This window comes from Colias croceus, chromosome 12 (assembly GCF_905220415.1).
Source record: "Colias croceus chromosome 12, ilColCroc2.1".
Classification (NCBI taxonomy): domain Eukaryota; kingdom Metazoa; phylum Arthropoda; class Insecta; order Lepidoptera; family Pieridae; genus Colias; species Colias croceus.
In genome coordinates this window covers 3,494,281-3,512,799 of record NC_059548.1, presented here as the reverse complement: position 1 = coordinate 3,512,799, position 18,519 = coordinate 3,494,281, and the positions used below count along the sequence as shown (strand labels likewise).

At 35.2% G+C, this 18,519-nt stretch overlaps 1 protein-coding gene across 1 annotated transcript in view; it reads left to right on the top strand.

Moving 5' to 3' along the window:
• The window catches only part of LOC123696047 (protein singed wings 2), a 48,181-nt gene extending 30,031 nt beyond the window's left edge, over window positions 1–18,150 (top strand). Inside the window, exons 6-8 of the mRNA XM_045642048.1 lie at window positions 5,247–5,405; window positions 7,513–7,713; window positions 17,889–18,150. Of these exons, the coding sequence (XP_045498004.1) occupies window positions 5,247–5,405; window positions 7,513–7,713; window positions 17,889–18,074 (546 nt within the window). The 3' untranslated portion in view covers window positions 18,075–18,150. The remainder of the gene's footprint in view (window positions 1–5,246; window positions 5,406–7,512; window positions 7,714–17,888) is intronic.
• Window positions 18,151–18,519: the final 369 nt, after the last annotated feature.

Sequence of the window (18,519 nt, the reverse complement as noted above, 5' to 3'; positions counted from 1 at the left end):
GTTATACCACAGATAATATAATACATACTATCTATGTAATACGAACGCAAAATTTGGAATATACGATATAAGATATAGAACATATTATGTAAGTATAAATATATGATTTATTTTCTCACTTTTTTTGCGTGGCAGAGTACCAATAAAGATACAATACAATTTTTAATTTACATAATAAGTAGCACGGAGTCTTTAGAAAAACGTGCAAATATTTATTATAAAGCGATTAATATCTTAATGAAAATTCTTCCTCTTAAATACCACACAAATTTATTCACCGATTCCATAATTTCAAACAATAAATATATGTCAACCAAACATTTGCTGTCGACAACATTTCTTGGAAAAATGTTATCAGCTATTCTAATTAGAACTTGTTTATAATACCACTCGGTTATTAATAAAATAATCATTTTACAAGGATTGTTTATATTAAACGGGCTTATGTGTGTGTTATGAAATATAATGACATGAGCGTTATGTTTCCAATATCATATTCCTTCGAGAAACGTTCGTGGAAACGTTCAATTATATGAGATTTGGTCTAATTACCTGTCGCAGGAAATGAACAACTAATACAATAATGAACGTTTGAAAGCAATAAGGTTCAATATAGTGTTGGAGTCACCAATGTAGGGGCTTGTTATGTTCGGGTGTAATAAAAGATGAATAACTACGCAGATGTAATTAATATTCAACCTAATGCGACCCACCCGCGTCCCGACAAGCCGGACTGTCCCTGCATAGGGCACGAACTGTTTATATACGAGTTACCGTGTGAACTTTCTTTGGGCTTCACTTGAAATTCGATAACTCGTAAATTGGCTTGTCGTCGCTACATCATTCCCCCCTTAAAAATAAAAAGGGTATACAAGTAAAAAAACTTAAAAATAAACTAAACAATAAACAGATGGGTGTATATAAAGTGTCGCTAAATAAAAGGTTACAAAATGTTTACAATACAAAGCATAAAAAATGTTCACAATATAAATCAATCAATACGTATCGTATACAAGTGGTTAACAGTTAACATCTAATTTCGTTAAACTATTTATGTTATTACAAAAACTCGGTTGGGTCTTCTAAGTGGCGTGCGATAATTGTTACACGTCCTTTAACACATTTCAAATTTCACACATTTCACAACATTTCAAATCTCAATACGTTCTTTACACTTGTATCGTTTAATATTACAAAGGCTATTACTAAACACTCAAAAGCCATAAATCAAAAGAACTTAAATTTCTAAGTAGGTAGTAAACATTTCAATAAAAACTCAACACAAACCTAAATTTGAAATACCTTACTTAAAACGTTAAACCATTAACAATGAACTCGTTTCAAATTTCACAAGTGCTATTATTTATTAAATACGATGTGTTGATTACTAAGTATTTATTATACATTTCTATGAAGTCTTATGAATACTTATAATCATCGTAATTCTAATAAATTTAAAATAGTTGAAACAATTACAAATACAATACGTACCTAAATCGTACCGGTAATCGTATAGCTCTTCTACTACGCGTGGTATGTGTATTAGGCAATTCACTACTTGGAATTTCTAATGGAACCTCAGTATCTGCCCCTGATGTCGTATCACTATCATCATTCAAATAATATGCAGGTTTTAGACGATCTACAGATATTCTAACTTTCCTGCCAGTCATTTGAATGTAAAATACCTTTTCCTATCGACTCAACACACGATAAGGACCGTCGATATGTTGGTTGTAGAGGCTTACGCACTGCGTCGTTTCTTACAAAAACATAATCGCACTTTTTTAAATCGGGGTGTATAAATATGTTCCGTCTTTCATTCTGCCTAATAGCTACTGACTGATATTTCCTAATAGAGTCTCGTAATTTACTTACATACTCAAGACTGCTATCTATTTCTAAACTCGATTTTTTATCGTAATAATCACCTGGTAATCGTAAAGTTGTTCCGTACGTAATTTCTGCTGCGCTTATGCCGGTATCACTTCTTATTGCTGTTCTAAGTCCTAGCAACACAGTTGGTAATTCCGTAATCCAAGATGATGATATATTGCATAAGCGAGCCGTTAATGCCGCTTTAAGCGACCTATGCCAACGCTCTACCGCCCCGTTACTCTGTGGGTGGTAAGGTGTCGTACGCAACTTATGAATACCTAATAACTTCATTAGTGTAGCAAATAATTGACTTTCGAATTGGCGTCCTTGATCGCTTGTTAGCTTTTTCGGACAACCAAAGCGAGAGATCCATCCTTCATATATTACACGCGAAATCGTTTCAGCAGTTATATCTCTCGTAGGAAAACATTCTGGCCATCGCGTCCCCCTATCAACTATGGTTAGGCAATACCTAAAACCTTCGGGTGAAGTGGGTAAAGGTCCAATTAAATCAACATGAATATGTTCAAACCTATCGCACTGCGGAAACGATCCTAAACCTGACATTGTATGTCGATTAACCTTCGATCGTTTTCATTGCATGTTTTAGCCCATTGGCCAACGTGACGATTCATATTTGGCCAATAAAAACGATTTTGAATCAATTTGCGTGTAGTCCTTATTCCGGGATGACATAAATTATGTACACTATCAAAAGCAATACGTCGAAATTTATCAGTCAAGTAGGGTCTAATTTTATCATTATCTAAATTACAATAAATAAATGTACCACTTTCCGGTAACATTACTTTCTTTAACCTATTATTAGCGTCTTTCGAATTAGATAATTGCAACATATAAGAATCCTGTTGTCAGCAATCCTTAGCAAGTTCCGCGTAATCTATTACTGTGGGACAACTTATTGTTGCGACTCGTGATAACGAATCTGCAACGACATTATCTTGCCCACTTACGTGTCTCAAATCCGTTGTGTACTCACTAATGAATATCAAGTGTCGTGTACGTCTGGGTAACTCTTTCTCGCTATTTACTTTAGAAAATGCATAAATTTTCTAAACGGTTTGTGATCCGTATACACTGTTAATTGTCGTCCTTCGACCATATTTCGAAAATGACGAATAGCCAAGTAAATTACTAATAACTTCCTATCATACGTACTATACTTGCGTTCACACATGTACATGGTTACCTCGGCGATAATAATTTATACGGTCGCCGTAGACTAAGATCTAAAGTCATTAACTTAGTACCAAATGTCTTAATTACACTACCTTTTGCCGCGTATGGTTTATAATCACTACACAGTACACTCACTCGCGGATCGGTTATTTTTCGACACTGGTAAAACTGAAACATTCGCGCCGGTGTCCACTAAAAACTTAATATTGCTTTTTCTATCTCTTATACACAGGTGTTTATTTACATCCGCCTCTGTCTGCACCGTATTTAGTTTTTTGATCGTCTCTCCTGCTGCCTCTGCCACGCACAAGGTTGAATGCACTTGCTGGCGTTATGCTTATAGCGGTAATGGTAATAACATAACCAATTTGGTCTTCTCTGTTTTGTCTCTGTTTGAGATGCGGAACGATGCGTGCTATTTCCATACCTTCGACCGGTAAACGATTTGCCTCTCGAGCCTGCATATTCCAGCTTGTTTATCCGCTGCTTTATTTGTGCTAACTGCTCGAGAAGGGTTAACTGTACCGACGAAACTGCTCTAACTGGAACTGCCGGATTCATTTTTAATTATTAACAAACGATATCTATGCAATTCACTATAATAATGTTCACTTTTCGTCACCAATGTTTGAGTCACCAATGTAGGGTCTTGTAATGTGCGGGTGTAATAAAAGATGATTAACTACGCAAAGGTTATATTTCGTTAACTACATATATTTATCCGTATGTAATTAATATTCGACCTAATGCGCATTTATTTTGATAGCCAAAAATATCCACAACGTGTCACCTCCGTAATCTAGTATTTCGCCATTTTCTTACCATTGCCGATGATCATTAGAAACAAGACGACTTAATCGTCGATTGTGTATACTTAGATAAGAGCAAATGAGCTAGGAAATTTGATCCACCGTATCATTGGATACCGTAGATTGCTACGGTATCCAATGAAGGTGGGTCAAATCATTATTTACAAATACAAACTGCCACACGAAGAGTTTCGAAGATGACTTTAATGAAAAATGAAAAGAAAACTGTCTGTCTTTCTGTTACTCATTCACGCCGTAGGTAACTACTAAACCAATTTGCATGAAATTTGGTATAGAGATAATTTTTAACCCGAGAAAGGACATAGTCTACTTTTTACCCCGGGAAATAGGATAAGTTTTATCCCGGAAATCCCACTGGAACGGGAACTATGCGTGTTTTTCTTTGACTGCGCGGGCGAAGTTGCAGGTGGAAAGCTAGTGTGAAATATTGTAGATACCCTATCGATATAAATTCCAAGTTTAAATGTTAGGTAATCATATTTTGTATTAACGACGGATCTTGATTAAATAGACAGTTAAAATAAGATAGCCTACATAATATTTTGTTCTTGTCAGCAATAATAGTTCACTTTGCATTTAAAATTCAATAAATAGGTTCTCTATTATAGATAATTGCACAATCGTAAATTGTTTGTATTTTTTTATAAACACGTTTTGCATACTCGATAGAAAAATATGGTTTTGTTGAGGTTTTGTTCCGATTTGGTGATATTTTTGCTGAATAAAGTTTTATTTCACGTGCCTTGAATAGCTGTCATTGTCCATTGACATGTTATTTGTAAATGCTTACTTTTATTTTAAATACGTTGGGTAAGCGTTGGGTATTAACCTTTTAGTTAGGTACTATAAAACTAAACAAGAAATCATGTACGTCGAAGGTATGCTAAGTATTTTGAACATGTCATTATTTCATTACTTTGACTGTAAATTATTTTCATGTATTTAATTAGTTTATGATAATGTCCAGCATAATTTCTATTAAATGCTTGTATAGATTATGAAAATTAATAGTTTGATTCGAGATCGAGATTACGAGATTTGCATGTTCAGAGAGATTAATCAAATACTTATTATCCAGACGAGTATGCGAGTTATTCCTTACCTTGCTGAATATTGTATTTTATAGTATTATATTATAGCTCGATAGATTTATAATCGACGTTACCAAAAAACAACGGAAGGCAGAGGCGGATGCAGACGTGGGTGGTTTATGACATGCTTCTAAAATCCCCCTTCTAACACAATAAAAAGTGAAAATATAATATACTCTCTCCCACATTAAGTTTAGTTCTTGCACCGCCACTGATGGAAGGTTTGAAATTTTATATATTGTTTCAGATCACTTCCATAAGAAGCTTAGTCCACGATCCTCAATACAAGAAGTTGATGGACCTCTACCTTGATAACAACACTATTCAGTTTGTCAAGGAGCTAGAAGGTTCCGAGTGGTTCACGACATTCCGTGTTTTGAGTTTACGAGGCAATCGATTGAAACAGGTAACATTATAAGACGAGTGTAAGATATACATTATACAAAGGATTTATTCAAATGTTTTGTTATATTGATTCAATTGGAGGAATGTAAATCCTTTGTAGCAGTAAGGATGTTATTGACCCTTGTCTTTGGAAGATTACTGTTTGGTCTCTGTTGTGTGGTCTTAAGCTCGTCTTTTAATAATTACGTATTTGAACTTATATTGAAGATAGAGTTTTTTTTATATATTTTTAAATGTAAGTTACTAAAAGCAAACTGGCTTCTCTTTTGGTGTGTCTCCTGTTGTCATTAGTGAGTTGATTATGAGACAAAATTATGAGCTTTTTAATATGACCATAGAATAGAGCGCATCGGGAATTGAAGTCGATAATCGAATTTTATGATATACCTATCTGATCTCACTATTTAGTTGTTTTCCTTTTCCATTAAAGCTAATGTATCTAAGTATTCAAGAAATTGATAAAGTTACATTCTAATAAGTATACATTTTATATTGTAATATTTATTACACGATTCAACTTTCATCGCACAATTATTAAATTAGTGTCTAGTCTACCAAGACGACGACAGTTTTGTCAGGTGTTCTCATTTAAATAATAGATATTTAATTTGGTTTTATTTAATGTATTTGTCATTATGCAACTAGGTATCGAAGTTACATACCTACTTGTCTTTGTAAAGGGGATAACTGCCTTCCAAGCCGATATTAAATATTTTATTTATTTATTTATTTAGCATAAAATTCGGATATCGCTAATAAGTCCTAATAACTAAGTCCACCATAGGACACTCTACGCGTAGACAAGTCGCTTTTATGCAACAAGTGTACGCACAAGGGTCCCATGATGGGCGCACTTACATCCTCCGCAATGGTCCTTATAATACTGTTGGAACTGCCCCGCACTCTCATTAAAAGAGAAGCTGTTTGTTTGCGAATGACGGCCCAGAAATCCGATGTGTGTGCTTGAGAGAACATCCCAGAGGCGCTGCAGAAGCTTGGCAGTTTCAACAGCATTCGGAAGGCATTATTGTACAGGACACGAAGAGCATTTAGCGATCGATCCGCATAGTTGGCCCATAGACTGCTCGTATAGAGATTCTGACAGAAAGCCTTAAAAAGCATTATATATAAATTAGGTATATGTAGTTATGTGCTATGACTAGATATGATTTCTTTATAGTCTTATTGATTGAACGATTTGCGCACTAAGCCAGATACTCTTATGTATTTCTCAAATGTAACACTAAGTTATTTTTAATTTAAGTTGGTATGAGAAGAACGATCTTAATAAACATAGATTATTTCACAACACAAATCATAATATTAACATTGTTTGATTCTAGGCACGATTATAAAGACGACCCTTCTAAAATCTGGAAGAAATTTGAGTAAATATTTACTTAATTGAATTTTAATGTTAAAGGGGCTTCTGTGTCAAGAGATAAACGTGCCTGCCATTTATAAAAATACTTTCTATTTAGGACTTATACAATAACGGTTACTAAATATTTTAAATCTGAAATATTGATTTGAAAGTGTGGTGGATTTTTTCACATCTTGCAAAATATATAAATGCATTAGGGCACTATAAGTATCGCAGATAGTAACAACATTTAAATGAGAATACAGTTTTATAATTGTTATTAATGGGGACTAATGACTGGTTAGATTTTAGCCGGGCTTATCTAAGAATTCTCTTATTAACGTTCCAAAATTATAATTGGAAATTACAGAATTTCATTAAAATTAAGATAGGTATTATTAGCGTTTCTTATTCCTCTCATTTATTTATAGCTGAACATAATATTAGGTATTCATTACCGAATCTTAAATCATAGTTAATAACTGTTCCGTTATTGTTTTAGTAACAAATGGATCTGCGATAAATAAATAAAGTATTCACCAAAAAGAAATAATATTTTTTGAAATACAATTTGATGTTTCATTTATTAGATATTATATAAGTTAAGAACTGTTTCAATTAATTTTGGTTCGTTGGATTTGTCTCCAGGTGGATTAGAATAAAAAATATTAAAACACAGCTACAGTATAATTATGAAACATCCCTATCCAAATAATTCTAAAAAAATTGTATTAATCGATTTCAGATACCGGTTTACGCTTTCGACAAAGCCTTTCAAGTGAACAACAACATAATGGGTGTATTTTTGGGTCATAATCCGTGGCGGTGCGACTGTCACTTCACACCACGCTTCCAAGGATTACTGCTCAAGTATAAGAGAGTTATCCGAGACTTATCCGATATAAAGTGCTCCAAATCAGACGACAAAACCATTTCGCAAGTACAGGTAACGTAAAAATCGAAGTTTTCGTGTAGGCGTTGTGAATAATTATTATTTTGGATAAGGTGTTCATTTTTAGATTGGGTATTTCGGTTCATTTTTAAATTACATCAGTATTTAATACTCCGGGTTGTAAGTTTAAAGAATGGTACCATAGAACAGAAAAGTTTACGAACGTAGAGTAGTACCTAATGCTTAAATCCTCCTCTTTCAATGTTATATTCTAATTGAAGTTCATCAATTATCTAGTTTTCTAGTTACTCTTATTGAATTTACTCAAACGGACGAAAGCGTTCGTTAATAACTGTGACTGATTACATATTCGAACATCGTATTCATTACTTACAGCTTTAACAGTGAAATAGTTCGTTACCTATGATATATAAAAGAGCTAGATACGTTACCCGCTCTCTATTTTGGCAAGAAAAAACTCAGGTAAGTGCCCGAGTTTCACTTAGTCACGCACCATTCAGCGTCGTGGCTGGACGTTCTTTTTGTATTTTAATCGGCAGTTGTTATTACGAAGTACATGAGTGAGACATGTATTGTGTCTCGTGCGTGAGAGTGAAAGAGAGAACAACTGTATTGGTGATAATGCGTTAGTAAGTAGGTATGTATTAATTACGCTGTTTTTAGTGCAATGATGTTGGCGTATGCCGCGTCTACTAGTATAATAGGTCATTGTTCGTTACCCAATGTTTATAGCACGTTTTTTATTGTAGTGATTGTTTTAGTTAAAGTTCCATTCGTTTAAGTATATTTCCCCATACCAAGCTTATCCCCGATTTCTTGGAATCTACGAATGCTACCTGAGGTTATCATACCTTTTTACATAGCTAAGAACATGCACATGTTTTTAAAAACATCTGCAGACACATTTTCATAGAGATTTTTTTCAATATCTTTGTTTAAAACGAGTTAACTTAATTACTTTGAATTGTTTGCAGCGATATGGATTTTTATTGCTGAGAATTATTGTTTAACTTAACCTTTTTCATAAAAACTCAAAAAAACCCAGAACAAATAAGTAAAATAAAAAATTAAACGCTAAATGCGAAAATAATGTGGCATTTTCAAGAAAAAAATTAAAATTGCAATAACTCTTCAAAGGCTAACTTTTGGATATGGTATTATATGATCAAATCAGTTGGTTTTGACCCCTACTACACGCTCTTAACAGAAATAGTTCGACTTAACCTGTAACCCTGTATAAAAACAATATTCTGTATTTTTATCGATAAATAGAGCTACAGGTTGAGGGCTTGTAAGAACTTCAATATTGAGTAACAATAAAACCAATAAAACGAACAAATAATTTTAGTTTATACAAACAACCGATGTCGAAAAATGTTGTTCATACAATTTTGTTAGCGTTGAACAATCGCTAATTTATTGATTATTTTTTTCCTAATTCGATAAGGCATATTCTAGGGAAATAGTAACTTTGCAAAAGTTCGTTGAAATATTATAAATTCGTAAACAATGAAAGTTTTTTCTTTGGGAATTTTTTTCTTTTTACGTTCTAATAAAAAATTACCTCTCAGTTTTCATTCATTTGATTATTAATCAAGGCGAGTGTTTTTATAAAACGAGTCTCTTCAATAGATTTTAGAACAAAAATCATTTTGTTATTATACGACGGGTCGAGCTTTTTTTGTTGTAGAAACATTTTATCAGATGTCTTGATAAAATTTATTTCAACGAGAAATACTTTCATGATTTGATATTTAACCTTCAAAAGAACTGAATTGGACTCGCTTCAATTATTTGACTTGAATCATTTATTAAATGATCTTTTTTTCGTTTAGAACTGGAGTTGGATGGACAATGTTTTCTAATCAAAAATGAATTTTTAATTTTATTAATTTCCTTTTGTAATCCGTAAATTGAAAATATTAGCCGAAATTAAACAAATACTTATTCGTACTTCATAAATTATCCGCAGAAACAAAATACGTTTTGTAAATGTTTTTAAAATAAGATGACTTTTTATTTACGTGTCCATCCAACGCTTTAATAATTAATATCACGATTTAATTTAACCACTATCTTTGACGACGTTCTTTGTTTATTATCAGACAAAGTTTATTTGATAAAAGCTTTGTTTATCGTGATGGTTCGTAGCAGTAATCGGTGAAAATAGAAATAATTGTCTCCGAGATATTCAAATTTTCACAATGTCCTTATTTAAAGTAATATAACTAAGACGAAGTCCGTATTTAAAATTATAATTACTATTTGTATGACTTATAAAATCCTATATAACATAAACATATACCTGAGTCCTATGGTAATTTTTAGTTTTAGTAGCATGTTCTAAACCGTCAATGTTAATGACAGAACCTTTTTGCAGTAAAAGAATACTTATAAATTTATAAAGAATAGAAAAAATTCGATCACGAGGCGGGACTTGAACCCGCATCCTTCGCGCCATTCCGGGGCGGATGCCTAACCAACTCAGCCACTCGTGACCCGCCCGAGTAATCGAATTTATTCTATCCCTTCAGTTTTATGTGTCTTAAGGGACACACCGCGCGCCATCTATTGAGATGATTCAACAACCATCTCAACCAATATGAAGCACTTCTCAGTGAATACAATATTGTAACGATGGAACACGACCTTTTCTTGAATTTATATTTTTTGGTTTATAAGGCATTCAAATGCTTTATAAATATAAATTTATAAAGAATAGAAAAAATTCGATCACGAGGCGGGACTTGAACCCGCATCCTTCGCGCCATTCCGGGGCGGATGCCTAACCAACTCAGCCACTCGTGACCCGCCCGAGTAATCGAATTTATTCTATCCCTTCAGTTTTATGTGTCTTAAGGGACAGATTACTCGGGCGGGTCACGAGTGGCTGAGTTGGTTAGACATTCGCCCCGGAATGGCGCGAAGGATGCGGGTTCAAGTCCCGCCTCGTGATCGAATTTTTTCTATTCTTTATAAATTTATATTTATAAAGCATTTGAATGCCTTATAAACCAAAAAATATAAATTCAAGAAAAGGTCGTGTTCCATCGTTACAATATTGTATTCACTGAGAAGTGCTTCATATTGGTTGAGATGGTTGTTGAATCATCTCAATAGATGGCGCGCGGTGTGTCCCTTAAGACACATAAAACTGAAGGGATAGAATAAATTCGATTACTCGGGCGGGTCACGAGTGGCTGAGTTGGTTAGGCATCCGCCCCGGAATGGCGCGAAGGATGCGGGTTCAAGTCCCGCCTCGTGATCGAATTTTTTCTATTCTTTATAAATTTATATTTATAAAGCATTTGATGGGTTTTGGGCAGGAAAAAGCAAAGATTGTTAAATAAACTTAAGATTCTTTATTAGACGATGCGCGTAGTACGAAGGGTAAAGACGGAAGAGAGAAATTATAAGATGACACATAGGTATTTGACATACACATTTGTTTATACAAACTCTTTTCACCAACACTGGCCCTTAAACAAATGTGTAGGTACATAATTATTGTACAACATTAAACAAGTTTAGTTTTTACAATTTAAGAATTTAACAAATTTATTGTAAACCTAAACACGTTACAAACTTATAATGCTTTTCTTTAGTAAGTGGTTTTGTTAAAATATCGGCAGTCATTTCAGAAGTACACAAATAATTCAAATTAACAATATTATCTTTTACAACTTCTCTTATAAAATGATGCCGCACATCTATATGTTTCGTACGAGCATGATACATAGGATTCTTACACAATTTTTGTGCTGATTGGTTATCATTAAAAATCGTAACAGAACAATGCCTACCTAACAATTCATACAACAGAGTTCTTATGAATAACGCTTCTTTACAAGAATCTGATAGAGCCATATATTCTGCTTCTGTGCTAGAAAGAGCGACTGTTCGCTGTTTTCTACTTTCCCACGATACAGAACAGTTCCCAATTTGAAACACAAACCCAGTGTACGACCTACGATCGACCTCACACGAAGCCCAGTCAGCATCAATATACCCATTGATGTCTAGACCACTTCTACTAAAAACAAGTTTGTAGTTTACAGTACCCTTTAAATACCGTAGTACGCGTTTCGCGGCCTTCCAATGACGCTGATCATAACAATCATTATACTGGCTCAGCATGCTTACCGCGTGCGCGATGTCTGGCCTGGAGCTAACTGAAATATAATTTAAACAACCAATTAAATTTCTATATTCCAAATTCTCCTCCTTTTTATCAGCCTTTACAAGTTTCAATCCCGATTCCATTGGAGTTTGAGCTGGCTTACAGTCAGTCATATGAAAACGGTCTAAAACATTCTTTATGTAACTAGACTGATCAAGATAGATATTATCTTGGTTTCTTGTGATGCGCATACCAAGTATATGGCTGGCTGGCCCTAAATCCTTCATTTCGAATTCTTGCATGAGTTTCTTCTTTATTTCAACTTTCATTTGTGAATTTCTGGTTGAAAATAATAATATATCGTCCACATACAACCCAATGATGACTAATTCTTCACTATTTGATTTAAAATACACGCAGGGCTCTGAAGACAGTGTTCTGAAACAAAGTTTTGTAACCAACACATGGTTTATCTTTTCATACCAAGACTTCGAAGCTTGCTTTAGGCCATAAATTGCTTTATGCAATTTATATACTTTATGCTCACAGCCTTTTACTTTATAACCTTCCGGTTGTTCCATGAAAACTTTTTCTTGCAAATCTCCATTTAGAAAAGCAGTTCTTACATCCAAATGATCGATATCCATCTGCTTTTCAGCTGCTAAAGCCAATAATATGCGAATAGTGGAATATCGAACCACTGGAGAAAAAGTTTCCTCGTAATCAATTCCATAGCGCTGTGTAAAACCTTTAGCTACCAATCTGGCTTTATACTGCTTTAGATTTCCATCAAGATCTTTCTTTTTCTTAAAAACCCACTTGCACTTAATCGGTTTTTGATCTTTAGGTGGATCAGTTAATGTCCAACATTTATTTTTAATAAATGATTGATACTCATCAGCCATTGCTTTCTTCCAGTGAACAGCTTCAGCCCCTCCTAGAGCTTCTTGAACTGTCTCTGGTTCATCTCCAATGCAGGTCAGCATTGCAGTACACGCACTGTCATATTCCGATGTATCCATCGCATCTTCAAGTGTCGATTCACCTGGAATGTAAGTGACATCGGAAGGATCAACAGAACTACTGCTGTCAGAGTCATCTAACTCAAAAATACACTGTCTTCTGGGATTAGTTACAATCTCATTTTCTTCCCCTTTTTCTGGTGATAGTGAATTTTCAGACTGTGCCACTTCAACATGAGAATCATTTGAGTTTAAATTCTCAGTCTGTAAATTATTTATCATCATGAAAAAATCACCATTTTCACATTTTTCAGTGTTTTTTGTATAGAATTTGTTTTCAAAGAAAGCAACATCCCTTGATTTAATAATTTTGCTGAGATTCTCTGGATCAATCAATCTATAACCCTTACTATTTTCACAATATCCTACAAAAATGTAAGGTTTACATTTTGAATCTAATTTCTTACGATTCTGTGTCAAGGCATAATGCATAGAAAAAAGGCATAATGTGGGGTGGAACCGACATGTGGCTCCAGCATATAGGAAGGCTAGGTCTGCTTTGCAAATCTGGTTAGACATGGGTCAACCACAATTTGGTAGAATATATGATGAAATGCGTGAAACCAAACGCATATTTAAATCACGTTTAAGATGGTGTCAAAATAATGAAGAAAAAATCAAAATGGATATTTTAGCAACACATAATACTAACAAAGATTTTCATAGTTTTTGGAAGGTAACAAATAAGTTAAATGCAAAGCCAAGCCTTCCTGCTTCTATTGAAGGTTGTAGTGATCCACATGAAATTGCCCATATCTTTAAATGTCATTTTTCTGTAAAACCTTTGCAAGTGGCGTCATGTGAAGAGGTGTGGGATGCTGAGACCTCCGATGATATTACTATACGGTTCACTGATAAAGATATTCAAAATAGAATAAACTGCATAACTCGGGGGAAATCACCTGGTCACGATGGTCTCAGCATCGAGCATCTACGCTATGCTGGACCCCACATGTCGCGTGTACTTGCTTTACTGTTCAATTTATGTATCAGTCATTCTTACCTGCCTTATGACATGATGAAGACAGTAGTTGTACCAATTGTAAAAAATAAAACTGGTGATCTCACAGATAAAGGCAATTACCGACCCATTTCACTGGCTACGGTGATTGCAAAGGTGTTTGATGGAATGCTTGAACCGCTTTTAAAAAAATCTATAAATCTACATGATAACCAGTTCGGTTTCCGAGCCGGACTAGGAACTGAAAATGCTGTCTTGTGCCTGAAACATGTTATCAATTACTATACATCAAAGCGAACTCCAATCTATGCCTGCTTTCTGGACCTGTCTAAGGCATTTGACCGGGTTTCATATGAGGTCTTATGGAGGAAACTTAGAGATTACCACTTGTCTCCTGAATTAATCAGGATTTTACAGTTTTGGTATGGTAACCAGGCCAATACAGTTCGTTGGGCTGGTGTTCATTCGGACACATTTAAACTTGAATGTGGGGTAAGACAAGGAGGGTTGACTTCTCCAACACTCTTTAACTTGTACATTAATGCACTTATTGTTGAACTTAGCAATACTCATATTGGGTGTCATATTGATGACACTTGTGTCAATAATATTAGCTATGCAGATGACATGGTCTTATTGAGCGCGTCAGCATGTGGGCTCCGTAAGTTGATTACTATATGTGAAAGGTATGCCGATGGTCAAGGCTTGCTCTATAACGCATGTAAAAGTGAGGTTATGGTTTTCGAGGCAGGCCGGAAATCACCCCGGTCAATGCCTCCAATCACCCTGAATGGGCTTGTTTTAAAAAGAGTCAATGAATATAAATATCTTGGCCATATACTGACATCTGACTTGAAGGATAATGCTGACATAGAGAGGGAGCGTAGAGCGTTGTCGGTCCGTGCGAACATGGTGGCCAGGAGGTTTGCTCGTTGTTCCACTGAGGTGAAAATAACACTATTCAGAGCATATTGCTCTAATTTCTACACGTGCAGCCTCTGGTATAACTATGGTCGTCGGGCATACAATGCTCTACGTATTCAATATAACAACGGATTCAGAGCGCTGATGGGACTGCCTCGCCACTGTAGCGCATCAGGGATGTTTGCTGAAGCTCGAATAGATTGCTTTTATAGTTTAATACGGAAGAGATGCACATCTCTGGTGCGCCGGGTGCGGGGCAGTACCAATAGCGCTCTTAAAATGATCGCAGACAGATTTGATTGTGTGTACTTGCACCATTGCGAGCAAGTACACACATCCTATATCAATAAAAATAAAATGACATATAGATGGTAAATTGTAAATTGTAAAATGATAATATTTAAATAATTAATGTAATGTACTAACATAGTAATTAAGAAATTACTAACAAGTGGACCTATGTTGTTCTATTAATAAATAAATAAATAAATTAATTAATTAATAAACCACACAACCAAATATACGTAAATGGCTAAGATTCACCTTCTCATTAGTCCATTTTTCCTCTGGCGTGCTACCGTAGACTGCTTTTGTAGGGGACCGGTTCTTCAAATAAACAGCGGTATTGACCGCTTCTGCCCAGAACTGCCCATCTAAGCCTGCGTCTCGTAACATGCTGCGAGCCTTCTCGACGATTGTCCTGTTGGCCCGCTCAGCAACACCGTTCTGCTGAGGCGAGTGCGGTATGGTAGTCTGGTGAATGATGCCGTTATCCTTCAAATATTCCTGGAATATAGAATTGACATATTCGCCTCCATTATCCGTCCTCAACAATTTTATTTTTCTATTGGTTTGGTTCTCCACCATTGCCTTGAAATGTTTGAAGTTATCGAAAACTTCACTCTTATTTTTCAGAAAATAAATCCATGTTTTCCTACTACAATCATCAATAAACGTGAGGAAGTAACTAGCACCACCGAAAGATTTCACTGGCATAGGCCCGCATAAATCACTGTGTACAACACCTAACAGTTCATTTGACCTACTTTGTGCCTTCTTAGGAAAAGGTAATTTGCTAAGCTTCCCCTTAACACAAGCTTCACATTGACTGAACTGTGATTTATCATAAGTAATACCACTAGCCATACCTTTCATTAACAAATGCATACTCCTCATATTGAGATGTCCTAGTCTCCTGTGCCATGTCTCCTGCGTAACAGAGTTAGCAGCCGCCTGGAAACTCAGCTCAGTTTCTTTCTTACAGCTCTCAGATGCTTTCTTCTGCACTAAATCTTGAGCTTCTGTATTTACCTTGGTAGTCGCAGATTCTACACTATTCCCTGAAAACATAGAACAGCCACCACATCCTACCACACACAGATCACGCTCTCAAACAGATTCTGCAGTTTCTAATTGATAAACACCATTTTTATGTACAGCTGTAGCTGCTAGCTTTTTACCATAGAATATATTACAACATTTTTCATTAAAAATAACTCTAAAACCCTTCCTAGTTAACGCACTGACTGACAACAAGTTTGTAGCTAAGTTCGGTACATGATAAACTTCACTGATTGTTTTGACGCCTAATTTTAAATTTACTTTTACATCACCACGACCAGCAGTAAATAATTTTTCACCGTTAGCCACCTTGACTTCAGACACATAACCAGGAACAAAGTTATTTAGTATATTCTTGTCATGACACATATGACTACTCGCACCAGAGTCTATTAACCATATATCATTCTGCACACAAGCTGATAATGCCGTCAATAGTAACTGGTTTGTTGAGCTCTCCGCCTTAACTGGTTTCACAGATTTACAGTTCCTCGAGAAGTGACCAAGCTTCTTGCACTTAAAGCATTTGATTTTCTTACGTGCCGCCACCAAAGCTGTTGAACTCGTGTCACCTTTTTCATCACGTCGTTGCTTCTCCTGCATGAGCTTCGCTTTGACCACTTCACTCGACAGCTTAATATTAGAATTTTCAAGTACCATTATGAGTGGATCAAAGTCTTGCGACAAGCCACTCAGTAAGAGAACTGCAACGAAATCATCTTCCAGAGGTGAACCAATATCGTTCAGCTGTTGACTTAGGTCGCTAATCTTCGCAACGTAAGCTTCCATGCTTTCACATTCGCATAATTTTGTTGCAAACAAAAGACGAAGCAAACTCAGTCTCCTTGACAACCCCTTGTCTTCGTACGCCTTTTGCAAATTAATCCATGCATCCCGCGCCGTCTCTGCGTTCCTTACATGCGTAAAAACCGAGGGCTTTACTGACAAACAGATCTTAGCAAGAGCTTTCTGAGATCTCTTCATATGAGCCGCATCTTTGACATCTTCAGTTTTATCTTCCGAAACGACGTCCCATAAGTCCTCGTGAATGAGTAGCATTTTCAGTTGGAACTTCCAATTACTGTAGTTTTCTATGCCGCTCAACTTCTCCACAGGAGTTAAAGTCGAAACCGATGTCGATGTCGCCATTTTTACATGTATGGACGGGTGTTTTAGTTTATTTATAAAATTACTTTTATTCTGCCAAAACTCAAAAATAATTATATACAGAGCAAAGATAACGTCCTGGGCCCATAACCTGATGGGTTTTGGGCAGGAAAAAGCAAAGATTGTTAAATAAACTTAAGATTCTTTATTAGACGATGCGCGTAGCACGAAGGGTAAAGACGGAAGAGAGAAATTATAAGATGACACATAGGTATTTGACATACACATTTGTTTATACAAACTCTTTTCACCAACAGCATTTGAATGCCTTATAAACCAAAAAATATAAATTCAAGAAAAGGTCGTGTTCCATCGTTACAATATTGTATTCACTGAGAAGTGCTTCATATTGGTTGAGATGGTTGTTGAATCATCTCAATAGATGGCGCGCGGTGTGTCCCTTAAGACACATAAAACTGAAGGGATAGAATAAATTCGATTACTCGGGCGGGTCACGAGTGGCTGAGTTGGTTAGGCATCCGCCCCGGAATGGCGCGAAGGATGCGGGTTCAAGTCCCGCCTCGTGATCGAATTTTTTCTATTCTTTATAAATTTATATTTATAAAGCATTTGAATGCCTTATAAACCAAAAAATATAAATTCAAAAGAATACTTTTCAAAATATTTGTGATTTTCTTAATCTGTATTTTAATATAATATTTTTCTCTTTCAGATAAGCACACTGTCCCTAGGAATTGTATGCAGCAGGACAGAATTAAAAATGCCCATAAGTTCAATAAATATAGCCAATTTGGTTCTAACTTTCCTTATACTATTGGTAGTTGGAAGGTTTTTATATGACTGGCATCACTTTAGAACAACTGGCAAACTGCCTTGGATTTCTTCTATTCTGCCTTAAATGATAAATTATAATATTAATATTAAATACGAGATTAATGTCAATTTTTAAAGAATATAAAATTGATTCAGATTGAACTGAGATTAATGTACAAAATATTATAAGCAATAATGGCATACGCACAAATTTATTTATAAGATATAACGCGTTTCATTAAATAAACAAATCTTCGGCCAAAGCTGACATTTACATATGGTAAGGTCAGCAAAAATTTATTGATTATTTTAATTTGTTTGTTGACAAAATGTTTTGTTACGGTAGGTACCTATTTGTGTATTTATATGAATTATCATATTTACATATACAGAATGCAACAAAATCCCCATTATACTCATAATGAGCCCATAAAACTCAACAACTTTTCCCAAAGAACATATTATGTCAAATTCCAATAAAATATTATTTACTATCGCAAATAATCTAAGAGCCCACGCCGGCCAGACTT